This window comes from Dendropsophus ebraccatus, chromosome 1 (genome assembly GCF_027789765.1).
Source record: "Dendropsophus ebraccatus isolate aDenEbr1 chromosome 1, aDenEbr1.pat, whole genome shotgun sequence".
Taxonomy (NCBI): Eukaryota; Metazoa; Chordata; class Amphibia; order Anura; family Hylidae; genus Dendropsophus; species Dendropsophus ebraccatus.
Genome location: NC_091454.1, coordinates 163,538,050 through 163,554,180, shown reverse-complemented (window position 1 = coordinate 163,554,180; position 16,131 = coordinate 163,538,050). Strand labels below are relative to the sequence as shown.

The following is a 16,131-nucleotide window of genomic DNA, read 5'->3' as shown; positions in this document are numbered from 1 at the left end:
TTACAGGTAGAGAATACAGTGTGCTGTGTGGTGTTACAGATAGAGAATACAGTGCTGTGTGGTGTTACAGGTAGAGAATACAGCGTGCTGTGTGGTGTTACAGATAGAGAATACAGTGCTGTGTGGTGTTACAGGTAGAGAATACAGCGTGCTGTGTAGTGTTACAGGTAGTGTCTGTGTGCTGTGTGGTGTTACAGGTAGAGAATACAGCGTGCTGTGTGGTGTTACAGGTAGAGAATACAGAGTGCTGTGTGGTGTTACAGGTAGAGAATACAGCATACTGTGTGGTGTTACAGGTAGAGAATACAGTGTGCTGTGTGGTGTTACAGGTAGAGAATACAGCCTGCTGTGTGGTGTTACAGGAAGAGAATACAGCGTGCTGTGTGGTGTTGCAGGTAGAGAATAGAGCGTGCTGTGTGGTGTTACAGGTAGAGAATACAGTGTGCTGTGTGGTGTTACAGGTAGAGAATACAGTGTGCTGTTACAGGTAGAGAATACAGTATGCTGTGTGGTGTTACAGGTGGAGAATACAGTGTGCTGTTACAGGTAGAGAATACAGTGTGCTGTGTGCTGTTACAGGTAGAGAATACAGCGTGCTGTGTGGTGTTACAGGTAGAGAATACAGCGTGCTGTGTGCTGTTACAGGTAGAGAATAGAGTGCTGTGTGGTGTTACAGATAGAGAATACAGTGTGCTGTGTGGTGTTACAGGTAGAGAATACAGTGTGCTGTGTGGTGTTACAGGTAGAGAATACAGTGTGCTGTGTGTTGTTACAGGTAGAGAATACAGTGTGCTGTGTGGTGTTACAGGTAGAGAATACAGCGTGCTGTGTGGTGTTACAGGTAGAGAATGTAGTGTGCTGTGTGGTGTTACAGGTAGAGAATACAGTGTGTTGTTACAGGTAGAGAATACAGTGTGCTGTGTGGTGTTACAGGTAGAGAATACAGCATGTTGTGTGGTCTTACAGGTAGAGAATACAGTGTGCTGTGTGGTGTTACAGGTAGAGAATACAGTGTGCTGTGTGGTGTTACAGGTAGAGAATACAGCGTGCTGTGTGGTGTTACAGGTAGAGAATACAGCGTGCTGTGTGGTGTTACAGGTAGAGAATACAGTGTGCTGTGTGGTGTTACAGGTAGAGAATACAGCGTGCTGTGTGGTGTTACAGGTAGAGAATACAGTGTGTTGTTACAGGTAGAGAATACAGTGTGCTGTGTGCTGTTACAGGTAGAGAATACAGTGTGTTGTTACAGGTAGAGAATACAGCGTGCTGTGTGGTGTTACAGGTAGAGAATACAGCGTGCTGTGTGGTGTTACAGGTAGAGAATACAGTGTGCTGTGTGGTGTTACAGGTAGAGAATACAGCATGCTGTGTGGTGTTACAGGTAGAGAATACAGCGTGCTGTTACAGGTAGAGAATACAGCGTGCTCTGTGGTGTTACAGGTAGAGAATACAGCATGCTGTGTGGTGTTACAGGTAGAGAATACAGTGCGCTGTGTGGTGTTACAGTTAGAGAATGCAGTGTGCTGTTACAGGTAGAGAATACAGTGTGCAGTGTGCTGTTACAGGTAGAGAATACAGTGTGCTGTGTGGTGTTACAGGTGGAGAATACAGTGTGATGTTACAGGTAGAGAATACAGTGTGCTGTGTGCTGTTACAGGTAGAGAATACAGTGTGCTGTGTGGTGTTACAGGTAGAGAATACAGCGTGCTGTGTGCTGTTACAGGTAGAGAATACAGAGTGCTGTGTGGTGTTACAGGTAGAGAATACAGTGTGCTGTGTGGTGTTACAGGTAGAGAATACAGTGTGCTGTGTGGTGTTACAGGTAGAGAATACAGTGTGCTGTGTGGTGTTACAGGTAGAGAATACAGTGTGCTGTGTGGTGTTACAGGTAGAGAATACAGCGTGCTGTGTGGTGTTACAGGTAGAGAATACAGCGTGCTGTGTGGTGTTACAGGTAGAGAATACAGTGTGCTGTGTGGTGTTACAGGTAGAGAATACAGTGTGCTGTTACAGGTAGAGAATACAGTGTGCTGTGTGGTGTTACAGGTAGAGAATACAGTGTGTTGTTGCAGGTAGAGAATACAGTGTGCTGTGTGGTGTTACAGGTAGAGAATACAGCATGTTGTGTGGTCTTACAGGTAGAGAATACAGCGTGCTGTGTGGTGTTACAGGTAGAGAATACAGTGTGCTGTGTGGTGTTACAGGTAGAGAATACAGCGTGCTGTGTGGTGTTACAGGTAGAGAATACAGCGTGCTGTGTGGTGTTACAGGTAGAGAATACAGTGTGCTGTGTGGTGTTACAGGTAGAGAATACAGTGTGCTGTGTGGTGTTACAGGTAGAGAATACAGCGTGCTGTGTGGTGTTACAGGTAGAGAATACAGTGTGTTGTTACAGGTAGAGAATATAGTGTGCTGTGTGCTGTTACAGGTAGAGAATACAGTGTGTTGTTACAGGTAGAGAATACAGCGTGCTGTGTGGTGTTACAGGTAGAGAATACAGCAGGCTGTGTGGTGTTACAGGTAGAGAATACAGCGTGCTGTGTGGTGTTACAGTTAGAGAATAAAGTGTGCTGTGTGGGACCACAATGAAATGATAAATTACTGCAAATAATTCAGTAACACAATGAAACTGCAATGTGTGAACACAGCCTAGATGTTCTTCAACAGATTTGGGCGGGGAATAGGCAGGGTGGAGGACTGTGATGAACAGCTGAAGGAAAGCATTGCATTCTGTAACCTGTAGTACTGTGTATAACTGATAAACCAGGAAGTGCAGAAACACAAAACAGAACAAAACCCCCAAAACAAATGGATTTTTGGTAGTTTAAAAAAATGGAATAGATAGGTAAGTAATGCTATATGCTTCTGCATTAGTTTCATTTATTTAACCTCTACCTGGAGTTCCCCTTTAAGATAACATGGCAGTATTACCATATAGTGCACTGCGCAAAAAATGAAACCCCCCAAAATTTTGCATTATTGCATTTATATTTCAATTTCACCCCAAAAATATTTGTTTTGTTTTGCTGTATATGTTTATGGTTAAAGGGGTAGTGCGGCGCTAAAAAATTATTCACAGAATAACACACATTACAAAGTTATACAACTTTGTTATGTATGTTATGTCTGTGAATCTCCCCCTTCCCCGTGTCCCCGGAAGTGTGTGGTGCATTATACAGTACCTGATCCGTGTTGAGGCCGTCCGCCATCTTGTGCCAAACGCCACATCATCAGCTGCGATTGGCTGAGCATAACTGTGGTCAGCCAATCGCGGCTGAGCACAGTTGTGACGCGGCGGAGGGGGGGGGGGCGGCGCCAGCGATTCGGACGTCCGTCCGAAGATGATGTTTGGCACAAGATGGCGGACGGCCTCGACACGGATCACGTAATGTATAATGCACCACACACTTCCGGGTACACGGGCGGGGGTGGGGGGACACGGGGAACGGGGCGATTCACAGACATAACATACATTACAAAGTTGTATAACTTTGTAATGTGTGTTATTCTGTGAATAATTTTTTAGCGCCGCACTACCCCTTTAAATGAAAGGTGTTATTAAAAAATACAATTGATTCCTTTAAGAATAAGCCCTCCTACAGGTCCGTCCATCAGAAGACATGGAGGGAAAAGGGAATGGCGTCAGGGCCACAACAGGCTGCGTCATGAAGGGGTTAATAAAGGGTATTGATTATTGTGTGTGTTGCTGTTCTGTCTGGTCTCTATGGCTTCCGAATTACTGAATAAATACAGTGTAACCTATGTAGTGACTGGTCCTGCGAGGGCCATATAGGCCAGTAGTGTATGTAACGTATAGACAATAGTCCACATGGAGCGGGCGGCCAATAAGAACAGTGCAAACACGAAGAGAAAACATTGCGGCGGCTGACAACACGTCAGTGACGTATGACCCAGCGAGAAGGAACTGTCCCGTTCTGGTGTGTGGCCCGCAGCGTTCTCGCGATGCGTCACTGTCCCATGCTGTTGTGCGGCCCGCAGCGTTCTCGCGATGCGTCACCGTCCCGCGCACTGACAGCTGCACTACACACTGGGACACGGAGTCCCAGCATCCCTGCGCGCTGTATTGATAGGCGGGATGACGTCACGTAGCTCCTCCTCCGCCTCCCAACTGACCAATGGCGGCGGCGACCGCACCTGACGCGCCCCCCTCGGCCGCCTGGTATCGTCCTTTCGCGACAAACCCTTGATAGTGTCAGGCTGAGCTGTCCGCTGCTCTATGCACAATGGAGGCTTCTATAAGTAGTTGACGGTGACTTCCTCTCCTTCTGCTCTCTGCGTTTCTCTAGGGTTCTCTACTTTCCATCCTTTCAGGTTTTATTTTTTTCCGTGTGTGGATCGTGGTGAAGAGAGACACGCCATGAAGATCATCGTGGGCATTGGCGGGTGAGTCACTGCGCATGCGTCACTTACACGAGGCATTGCAACAGCTGCTCTAGCTGGGCTCTAATGTCACTTTCCATAGAGTGATGCTGAGGTGTCTGCTCCGCAGCTTATGTATAGGAGGAGGATTTGTGTGCCATGGATTCAATAGGGCTATAGGACTCTTTTATAACTGAAGTAGTGCGATTTTTTTTTCGGTATACTTTCTATTAGAGTGCGGCTTTTATGTCATGGCTTCGTGTGGTTGTACAGAGAGGGCGCCCTCGTGTGGTTGTATGGTGTGCTGTCACCCATATGGATCCCACCTTGTGTTTGGTATATGTGACTTTAGCTTAGTAGTACAATGGTGTCCTGTCCCCATAGACACCCCACACTCCCCTCTCCCGTGAGTATTGCTGCCCCTCTCCCGTGAGTATTGCTGCCCCTCTCCCGTGAGTATTGCTGCCCCTCTCCCGTGAGTATTGCTGCCCCTCTCCCGTGAGTATTGCTGCCCCTCTCCCGTGAGTATTGCTGCCCCTCTCCCGTGTGTATTGCTGCCCCTCTCCCGTGAGTATTGCTGCCCCTCTCCCCTCCAGGTCTCATAGTATGGATGCAGGTTTTTTTCCCTCTGTAGTCAGTGTTTAGCAGACATAGTCTGTGGCAGGCGGGTGTGGTGGGGTTGGCGGGCTGTATGCTCAGCTCTTCCCGCCTCTTCTCAGGACTGCGGTTTGTTGTGTGTGGACGGGTATAGTTCCTGTTTAGTGGGTTTCAGCACTATGATACTATTCAGCAATTACAGGGATAAAGCAGTGGAGCAGCCTGATATTTACTTTGTAACTAGGCGGCAGGACAGTGACTCATTGACTCCTATCAGGAAATTCAGATAATGGTGTCCAGGCTGCTACGCTCATCCCTGCGGTGTTATAGGGGAAGGCCTATGGATAGGATTTCTGCTCATTCATCTAGCACAGTGTACCCCAACATGTAATTCTGCTGCAAAACACTAGTTCCCATTGTGTGTGATGAGCTGAAGGCTGGCTGGGCATGATTGCTGGTATAGTTTCTCCACACTTTGAGGATCACTATCCTAGGAGTTCCCTAGACTGTAGTGTAACTTCATTCCAGATTCTTTAGTCTTTTAACTTTGTATTTTGGCATCAAAATTTATTTTTCAATTATGTTTTGACATGGACTCTCAGCCTTGGCATGGCCACGGGGCACTGCTGTATATCAGCTTGTTAAAGAGCGTGTTCACACAGAATTCCCAGTACATACTGTATCCCAAACGTGGCCTGTAGGGTGTCTTCTCTGTTGCGTTGGCTGCACCATTGTTGCCCCACACGGTATACTTGTGGCCAAAATGTTTTGGTCAAAAGACATTGTATGGCTGTGTTCACATACCCTCAAAATGGTGGCTGTTTTTTTTTTTTTTTGTGGACTGACACCTTTTTAGTGGCAACTAACAGTCGCTGTTTTGACGGTGTGTGAACATAGCCTATGCCTGTACAATGAATACAGGTATCATGATGTGAGCAGGTTCTTGTTTCCCAGATGGAGGAGGAGGAGAAGATTATCTTCTCTCTCCTGACTCTGTGTTTGGGCTGTCTGTCACCTCTGATTATTAATAAACGGGATGATATATTTACCAAATATACCATGGAAAATAAGGAACCATCTATTGTGTTTCTGTTCTATACAGAAGGTGAGCTCACGTTTTGTCTACTAAAAACTAGCATTGAGCGAACCTGTCAGAATGTTGGGGTTCGGCAACATTACCTGAACCCGAATGCGCAGTGTTTGACTCGCTGCAGCTGCAGAAGTTGGATGCTGCCCTAGGGCTGTCAGGAAAACATGGGTACAGTCCAGGGTATCTTAGGGCAGCATCCAGTTTCTCTGCAGCCACTGGATATCAAACACAGAGCGATCAGGGTTCAGGTAATGTTGCCGAACCCAAACGTTTTGACAGGTTTGCTGAACTCTACCAATAACCTAACCCTTGGTGGATCTACTAAACTGGAGTTAGATCAATGGAACCCTATGGACATCTAGGTTCAGTTCTACAAAACCATGATAGGTCTAGTCCCGAACTTTGAAACAGGCTAGAAACTGATATGCATTAGAGTTACATCTCCTCTCAGGTAACCTAACCCAAACCTTAGAGCCTATTGAACAGAATACAGTATGCACTGTGAAGGTTTGTGGACTCTTCTGTGTCTGTTCCTGGGGGCCCGGCGTTTATATCCCCTGTATCCATGGGTAATAAATAAATATATACACACAGATGCAACAGCCTCTCTAGTCTGTGCCCCTGTAATCGATGCCCGGGGATACATATTGTACTACAGACTCTGAGCATGTCCTGTGCACCAGTGGAAAAAAAAAACTTTATTTGGTCCTGGAAAACTGCCAGAATGGATTGATTTACTGTGAAGTAACACCTGACTATATATATATATATATATTATTGCATCTCAGCTAGATATTTCTTTGTTTTTTGTTTTAGCGTTACCAATGGTGGGAAGACCACTCTGACCAACAGCCTAATAAAATCTCTACCCAACTGCTGTGTTGTACATCAAGATGACTTCTTTAAGGTAGATAAGAATTATTCTTTTGTGTGTGTCTTTTTGTTATCTAATGTAGAATAACGTATAGTTTCATAACTTCACTTGGAAATTATGGTTACAATGTATGTACTCAATGGGGTTGTGTCACCTTCTAGTTAACCTTTGACACTTACTGTATTGTTGCCTTATAGATATTGTAGGTAAAAAGCCCCATTATAGGGATCTACTATAGTGACTATAATAGGCTTCTCATCACTTCTCATTACTATTTCTAATGTTTAGACTTTATAGATTTACACCTTGTCATAGCTTATATGGCTTTTTAATATCCTGGTACTTATAGGGGATTGGCTGTTTGCATGTCCTGTCAATCTGCTGTGTGTAATGGTTTTTGTAGACAATGCTCTTGTATATTTTTCTTTTTGATCACTTTTTTAGCCCCAAGACCAGATCAAGATTGAAGATGGATTTAAGCAGTATGATGGTAAGATGGTCTTGATGGCTTCTCTTCCATAACATAACTGGTGAAGGTGGAATACGGTTACTAGCAAATACATGAGAAGTGTGTTGTCTTGGAAAATCTTTCCTTCTAACAATTAGTTTTCATCTTTTCTAGTGATAAGTGCGCTGGATATCGAAGCCATGATTGAAACCATTACAGCCTGGATAAAGGATCCTGTGAAGTTTGAGCGATCGCATGGTGTTAACAACTGTCTGGATACCGAGACCTCTGAAGAAATTGTGGAGCAGGAGACTTGTCATATCCTGATTGTGGAAGGTTTTCTTCTGTACACCTATGAGTAAGTGTGTGTGCGTACAGGATCTTATGTTAATAAAGTATGCAGATTCCCAATAGGTAAAGGCAAAAGACACTCTGAGCCCCAGTACATTTATTGTAGACTACCTTCATAATACAGAATGCGTTGGACATGCTTCAGAGCTACTACAGATACTCAAAAACGTAGTCTGCATCATTTTGTGTCCATTAAATTATTATTATTTTTTTTTTTTTTATAACGGAGGTCAGTGATGTACATCTGGCACATCTGTGTGTGTGTGTGTGTGTGCCTGTGGCTGAAATCTACACTAGTTTAGAGCTGGCATAGATTTCATGTAAAAACCTGTTTGCATAACTTTTGGTAACTTGGGCAGGCCATGTCCCTTTCTTGACAAGCCCTTCATACTTGTGAGTGTGATGTAAAATAATAAGTTGGGGATTGTGCAAAAATCTATGACCTTATTTTAGACTTTGATGAATTCCCATTAATGTTAGAACATACAAAGAAGGTGTCCATGAAGCCTCAGTTGTGAGTCTCAAAACACTTGAATAGCCAGATATCCCTCCAGGGAAGGAAAAACTGTTGCCATGGGGTTCCTCCCCCAAACCACCCTAATATGTAGCCCCTAAGTTCTACTCTGTTGTGAAATTTAAATATGTTTATGGAAAATGTGTAATTGTATAATTTCATATAGCATTTGTAAAAATGTTGGTATTTTTTTCTATTTCTTTCACATTGCAGGCCACTGATCGAGTTATTTACACACCGTTATTTTATTTCAATACCCTATGATGAATGCAAGAGGAGAAGGAGGTATGTTTGTGTTTTTACATAGGTCACTCATGTTCTTTAAGTAATAGATATAAGCTAGAAGTTTCCTTTGTGGTGCTATGTTGTTGTTCCTCATCTGGACTAAAAGCTGACTATTGGTCAGCATGGCAAGATACATTGAATAATTCCTGCAGGTACGTTGTCCTCTTCTGACGAGAGCGATGGATGAAACTCCTGGAAGTGTATTACAATGCAGTCTATGGTGCTTTTGGGAGTTCCATCCATCAGTCAGAACAGGACTGCTTATTACTGCTCCAAAGTGTCATAGAGGCATGGTCAGGGAACTTTAATGCACTTCAGTGCCCTAGCCACGCCTCTGGCGCTTATAAGCAAAAATTAAAGCATTTGTTTGGGTGATTGCAGCCCCAGACAACTACAATAAAAGTATGGATAGTCTCACAGCTTACATAGCTATGTATGCCATGTAAGCACTTTATATATATATATATATATATATATTTTTTTCTAGTGGACAGTTTCTCTTTAAGACTATTTTTTAATGCAAGTTAGTGTTTTATTAATGTGCCTAACTCATTGGCACTCATGTTTTACTAGCAAGCTGTGATAACAGCACACCAATTTATGATTCTGGCACTCTTAGAGTTAATGGCAGGAAGCTGCACTGTACTATATCACAGGAGACAGCTGCTAGCAGGACAGGAGGGTGAGGCCCTTTGCTGTCAGCATTCTGGCAACACGGCAGTGCAAACCAGATCCGAGGCTGCCAGTGGTGACTGAGCTCAGCATATGCTTCTGTACTGCCAGTGGGGGCTTATGTGAAATACTGCGGTGAAAGGACTGATCACATTCAATCACATAGTACTCATATACTTTATATAAAAATAACCGTGTATTAGCTGGAGGTGTCCTTTTTTGGTTAAATTATACAGCCATGTGCTATTCAATAAGTGTCTGAACGTTTATTTCTTTTGTCGCTGAGAATAATACATCGCCACATTGCACTATTTTACTTCCTTTGCTAGGTTAAATATTGCCAGAATTTACATAGTCTGGCACTGTGATATCAAGCCTTGCTTAGTCATTCCTTGGATGGCTTAAGACAATGTGACTTTCCTATCTAGAGACATCTTGTACCAGATTAGTATAGAACTCATGTTCTTTCTTATCACCCAAGAAACAGCCGAAATATTTGTAGTCCAGGGCATCTGTTGTGTTCAGGGGCGTAATAATCTACAGTGCATAATGCGTCACCGCTGTTCATGTACGTGTACACTAGTCTTTGAATGCAGACAGTTGTCCTCAGGGGCACTGCAGATTTAGGGTTGAGATATTGTGTTTTGCTATTGCTGTGTTTTTATTTTTCTTAGAACTACTACTAGAATGCCTGCTTGGCTTGCATGTATTCTTAGTATCATGTTACCTATGTATAGTTTATAAAACTCCTAGGAACACTCATCTACCTGATGATCGGCCCGATTAAAGGGGCCTGTGATTACCCACTTGCCTGTGAGCTGACTGGATCTTTTGTGCAGTCAGTAATAACTATTTTGGCCACAAATCTCTCTAGAAAGTGTATGTGCGGCAAATTTAAATGGTCCGTCTAAAGACACTGCAAACGAGCGCTAGTCTATCTGATTAGCCACTCCTTGGGCCATCTGAAAGGAGCCTAATGTGTTCCAAATCCCTTAGCAGGATGATACAGGGAGATTGCACACCAAGACATACATTGTGTCTTTCTTCCAAAAACAGCTCTACTCCTCCTTGAGTTGAGCTGAGTTAGCAGTATTGGACCCAACCCATGGTGCTTTTTCTGAAAGCAGCCATGTTCTTCTTCATCAGACTTAGTTGAATAGATATATCTGCATCTAAACTCTCCTCCATATTTTTTTGAGCCAAGTCATGGTGTAAATCACTTTTAAAAGTACTGTAGCACTTTCTGATTCTCCAATTTTCTATTTGTATTAGCTCCAGAAATTACACAGTTCCAGATCCACCGGGACTTTTTGATGGCCATGTCTGGCCTATGTACGTGAAGCACAAAAATATCATGGAGAAAATGAATGTATTTGTGGGTAAGTGTTCATTCCCTGTATGTTTAGGAATCTTAATGGGTACCACTGGCAAAATAGTTAACATAACAAACAAACTTTTTTTTTTAAATTATTTATAGAACAACTTGATGGGACAAATACAAGGGAAGAATTGTTTAATAGAGTGTATGGAGATGTGCTGAACCTGATGAACGGCAAGGTAACTGCTCTTTAATCAAACTCTGTGAAGGATTACTGACTGTCATCCTTGTATGACTCCCAGGGATGCATGGCTCGTGATGACAGCTGATATCTGTACAACAAAACCTGTCTTTACAAGATCAGGACAATATTAATTCTTAAGGTATTAACACAAGCTCTGCCAGGGATTATATGGTCGCCTGGCAACGTATTCTAGCATATTTTTAGTTTAAAAAAATAATGCTTTATATAACCTAAAATGGTAACTGTAGAAAGTACAGGACGTACAAAAAACACAGTTCATGCATGAAAAAAAAGTTTTTTTTAATCTGGTGATGGAAAGTTAGACAGATTTGTAAATTGCTTCTATTTAAAAATCTCAAGCCTTTCAGTCCTTATCAGCTAATGTATGTCCTGTGAAAGTGGTGTATTCTTTCTAGTCTGACACAGTACTCTCTGCTGCCCCCTCTGTCTGTGATGGGGACTGTCCAGAGCAGGAGAAGTTTTCTATGGGGATTTGCTGCTGCTCTGGACAGTTCCTGTCTGACAGAGGTGGCAGCAGAGAGCACTGTGTCAGACTGGAAAGAATAACTTCCCATCATCAGTTCCACTTTTATACCCCTTTGATAAATCTCCTCCTTTGTTTTTATGCTCTGTGCAGGTCTAATTGTTTGGATCCCCACCAATCAGCTAGTTATGGATTGGGGATAACTTTTTTAAATCTTCAGCTAACCCCTTTTAGAGTGGTTTTCCCCAACACAGCCTTGGAGTTCAGTGGCCCCATAGAGAATGAATGGAGTGGTGAGTGCTCCATTCATTGTGGGACAACTGCATGGTCAATGGTTGGGCTCCCAGTTGATCAGCTTTGTATCATCAATCTTATGGATAAGGGGATTATTAGCTGAGATGGAAATACCAACATAAAGGCCAAAGTCTGTGCTTGCTTCAATCTGAATGTATTTTATTTCACTGTTCATCCCAACTCTGCTTTCTTTTTGTTTTGTTTTTTCTTCCAGAATTAAGTGGAAAAACACGAGTAGCCTTACCACCCGGAGATGCCTTTTGGATTATAATTTATATACCCTGTGTTGTGCTTACTTCATTTGGAGTTTTATTTATTTGTGTTTTTTTTTTTTTTTTTTTACTAGCAAAAATGTTTTTAAGAATAATTTTAAAAAATTGATCTCAAGCAAAGCACTCCACTCAAATAAATAATTTCTTCCAATACTACATTGCGTCATAAGTTTTGCATGTCTGCAGAATACAAGATATGGGGTGCCAGTGTGGTATTTTCTACAAAGTTTTCACAAATAGGATCTGATGTATTAATGCTAAATATCTACTTCATTTATGTTGTACTTATGATTAAAGAGGTATTCCTATCTGAGATTTTTATGGCATATCCACATATCTACAGAGTATTCTGTAAATGGCCGCTAGATACAGGTCCGACCTCTGTACCTCTACCTAGCCTTAGAGTAAGGGCACCCTGGCTCCCACCAGCCTGTGGCTGCTAAAGCAGACTGGCAGTGTGTGTGGCTCCCACTGACTTTATTAGGAGTTAGCAACATTAGCTTCACTGTTTCTGTAACTCTTGGAGCTATGTAAACAGCATAACTCTCATTCATTTCAATGGGGAAAGACGGCCAGCTCAGCTACTTTGATCTTTGGGGTTGGGCAGCCCTTAATCTAGAGTTAGGTGCTAGTCCTAGTTGTGGTACCTGCATGTAGGGGACACTTCTTGCATATGCTGTGAATATACCATAAATGTCTCAGATGAGAATGACTCTTTAGGATTTCTTAGTGTGGAAAGAGAACTATGGTGCCTTAGCTAAACTATGCCTGCCAGCTTTGCTCATGTAAGGCCTTTTTCATATGGGGTCGGGAATTCTGTGTTTGAAAATGCACTTCTTGCTTTAAAATGTCACAGAGAAACTTCCCTATGTGAATGTGGGCAGAATGAAATAATCTTCTGACTTTATATGTGCTGCCAAATTGTTGTAAAGCTGATGTATTAGGAATTATAGCGATATTAATGTGGCTTTGTAATGGTGCTCCGACAAGATGTGCGAGCAGTGAGGCTAGTACTTGTGGTTCCCAGATAACTGTAGGCTGCAGCTGGACCTGCCACTGTTGCTGACCAGCAGTTATTGAGATTGCAAATCCTGTCTGTGGCTGCCACCTGTGTGTTGAGGAGCACCATAACTGTGTCAATAGCTAGAATGTGAATATAGAATGAAAAGGAACCGGTCATGTTCAATATGCTGTTTATCTTGAAGCAGATGTTATAGAGCCGGCTGATATATAAAGATTAGATTTTGTATACGTTGTCACAATTTTTAGACCAATGATCTGTAAAACCACCTGCCTAATGTGTGCTATGTGGTTACACAGCAGAGTAATGCCTGGTGGGGGAAATATAGGAAGCAGTTTATGACCTTTTCAGGGCATAGTAAACTGTGGTTCACAATATGAGCTATAATTTGTGACGCCTTATGCTAGGAAAGTGACGACTAGTAAATATTATTTAAAGCAACTTTATTTAAAGCAACTCTGTACCCACAATCTGGCCCCCCAAACCGCTTGTGCTTTCAGATAGCTGCTCTTAATCTAACATCTGTCCTGGGGTCCATTCAGCAGGTGATGCAGTTATTGTCCAAAAAAACAACTTTTAAACTTGTAGCCTTGTGTCAAATTGACGTGGCCTAGAGTGTGTGTGCGCCCAAGCCTTGCACCGCCTCTCCGTCCCTCCTCCCTGCCCTCCTCATCATTAGGAATGCCCTGGGCAGGATTTTTCCTATTCATAACTTGTATGAACACTGCACAGGTGATGAATAGGAAAAATACTGCCCGGGGGCATTCCTAATAACGGAGAGGCGTTGCAAGGCTTATGCACACACACTCTAGGCCACACCAATTTGAAACAGGGCTGCAAGTTTTAAAAGTTGTTTTTTAGGACAATAACTACATAACCTGCCGAATAGACTCTATGACAGAGCTTGGATTAAAAGCAGCTATCAGAAGGTACAAGAGGTTTGGGGGAGTCAGATTGTGCCCCCGTGCCAGGACAGAGCCCGGATCGACCCAAACCCGGTTCGCTCATCTCTACTACTGACATATCACTGACACATGAAAAGTCTACTATACAGAAATAGTAGATGCTTTAGCAGTGCAGGCAGCAACCCCATTGGCGCTTGCTCCGGAGGAATGGTGGGGAAGGTAAGTATTTGTTATGCACTAGCCTGAATTTTTTAATGAATGGCATCAAGGAATGACCTTGTAATTTACACTTTTAGAACAATAGTGTTGCAAGTTAAAAAATGCAAAGTACTCTTTAGCCGAAGGGCAAAAGTACACATAGTGCTCCTTACAAAGTTGTTGGACTTGGACTAATTGAAAGAAAACATGGTCTCAACAAGAGTTGTCTATATATATTATATAATTTGCACTGTATACATAGTATTGCTGTTGTGCCTGATGTAGTCCTCCAGAGCTGTATTTAAAGGGAATCTGTCACTAGGTTTATGAAATGAAGGCAGTATAAACTAGCGACTGAAATGCTCAACAAAACTGTTTTACTTACATCTTTCTCTTCAGCCGTTCTCCTGATATGCAGGAGAATGGGCTTTAGGCTGTCACTAACTCCACCCCGGCTGCTGATTGACAGCTGTCGTCCTATACACAATATAGATAAAACACTACCATAGTTGGCTGGTGCTCATTAATATCCAGGACTACTGGGCTCTCGCAAAAAGTTCCACCTCATTTGCTAAGTGGGAAGGTCCTTTTGTGAGACAGGAAAAAAAGTGTCTAACTGCATTCCGAGCAGTCCATTACTCTTGTTCCCTCTTTTTCGTTACCATGGTAGGTTGTGTTCTTCCTTGTTTTGTTAAAGGGTTACTCCCTTTATATATAAAAAATAAATAAAAACAAAAGATACTATTCTTACCTCTCCACGCTCCACCGTGGTTTTCCTCTGCCACTGCCTCAGCAGTGACATTCCTCTCAGCCTATCACTGGCCACATTGTCTCACTTTAGTCAGTGATTGGCAGAGTGGGCAGTCACTGCCAAAACAAGTGACAGATTTTGGAAGCCAAAGCCAGGAATGGATTTAAAAAGGAGAAATCTGTCTTTCCTTTATGACCTGATCTCTGTTAAAAGTCTGTTCCTGGTTTTGGCTTCAAAGATCTGTCAGATAAATCTGCCTGTATAAACGCACCATTAGTTACATCATTAACTCCTCTTTGTATATATTAATGTTCTGCTGGGTTTTAAAGGGCAACTATCAGCAAGTTAAAACAATCTATCCTGCTGATATGTCCCTATATAATGCACGGGGCGCTGAGGATAAAGGCCACTTTCTTACCTTCATCTTTGGTGCTGTTTCTGTGATATTAGCACAGGGATGTCAAATTCAAATAGACAGTGGGTCAAAATTAAAAACTTGGACAAACTTGCGGGCCAACCTTGATATTTATTGAAGTGCACAAGCAGCTTATCTGGAACTTTCAGAGTAGCGTGCAGCGTTCCTGACACTGTCAGAGCAGTGTGCGTCACTAAGCACTTTGCACTACGATAATATGATAATACGATAATATGATAAATCTCCACAATGGTGCCCAATGCTGTAGCCAGCCCTCCCACAACAGCCCTCATGTAGTAGCCAGCCCTTGCACAATAGTACCCCATGTAGTAGCCAGCCCTCCCACAATAGTGCCCCTATGCAGTAGCCAGCCCTCCCACAATAGTGCCCCTATGCAGTAGCCAGCCCTCCCACAGCCGGATCTGCCTGCGGCCTGAACCTGTCACCCCTGGATGGCTCCTGAACCCACCCTCCCCCTGGATACGGCTCCTATACTTATGCTATCCTGCCGGCCCCGCTCCTGATGCCGATCCTGCGGCAGAGAAATGGCCGTCCGCGCAGATAAGCGGGGGCCTATCTCAGCAGGATCGGCATCAGGAGTGGGACTGGCAGGATGGCAAACGTATAGGGGCCGTATCCAAGGGTAGGTGAGCTCACTTCAAAGGATGTGGGGACATGGATCGTAGCACTTACATCAGTAACAGGAGCTGTGCTCCTGTCACTGACCGATCGGGACCCCAGCAGTGTGACTGCAGAAGTTCTGGTCGTTGTATCTGACTGCCAAAGGATCCCTTACCTTCCTGACGGCAGTCAGAACGGCGATCACTGTATAGAGTCTGCACAGGCAGGCTATATGCAGAGATTGAAAGTAATGTAAAAATGCCGCGCCGGCTAATTAAGCCCTTCAATGCAGCTGTCAAACCTGACAGCTGCATTGAAGTGCTTTATGCACACTATCCCTGGTGTCTAGTGGCACGGATCTCCCCCCCGCGATGCGATCGCGGGGGGGAGATCCGTT

The 16,131-nt window shown here is 43.4% G+C and overlaps 1 protein-coding gene across 1 annotated transcript; it reads left to right on the top strand.

The window, feature by feature from the left end:
* The first annotated feature begins 4,175 nt into the window (after positions 1-4,175).
* LOC138801013 (nicotinamide riboside kinase 2-like) lies at positions 4,176-11,979 on the top strand. The gene is made up of 8 exons (XM_069983398.1): positions 4,176-4,404; positions 6,884-6,974; positions 7,386-7,431; positions 7,564-7,747; positions 8,468-8,539; positions 10,484-10,590; positions 10,689-10,768; positions 11,766-11,979. The coding sequence occupies exons 1-8, from the start codon at positions 4,379-4,381 to the stop codon at positions 11,769-11,771; spliced, it is 612 nt and encodes a 203-aa protein (XP_069839499.1). The 5' UTR covers positions 4,176-4,378; the 3' UTR covers positions 11,772-11,979.
* The last annotated feature ends 4,152 nt before the right edge of the window (positions 11,980-16,131 follow it).

Bases quoted from the DNA above. Each gene is read 5' to 3' on its own strand.
- LOC138801013 (XM_069983398.1), top strand. From the start codon at position 4,379: ATGAAGATCATCGTGGGCATTGGCGG. The intron at 7,432-7,563 runs GTAAGATGGTCT...CATCTTTTCTAG, and splicing joins TGGATTTAAGCAGTATGATG to TGATAAGTGCGCTGGATATC. The intron at 7,748-8,467 runs GTAAGTGTGTGT...TTCACATTGCAG, and splicing joins TTTCTTCTGTACACCTATGA to GCCACTGATCGAGTTATTTA.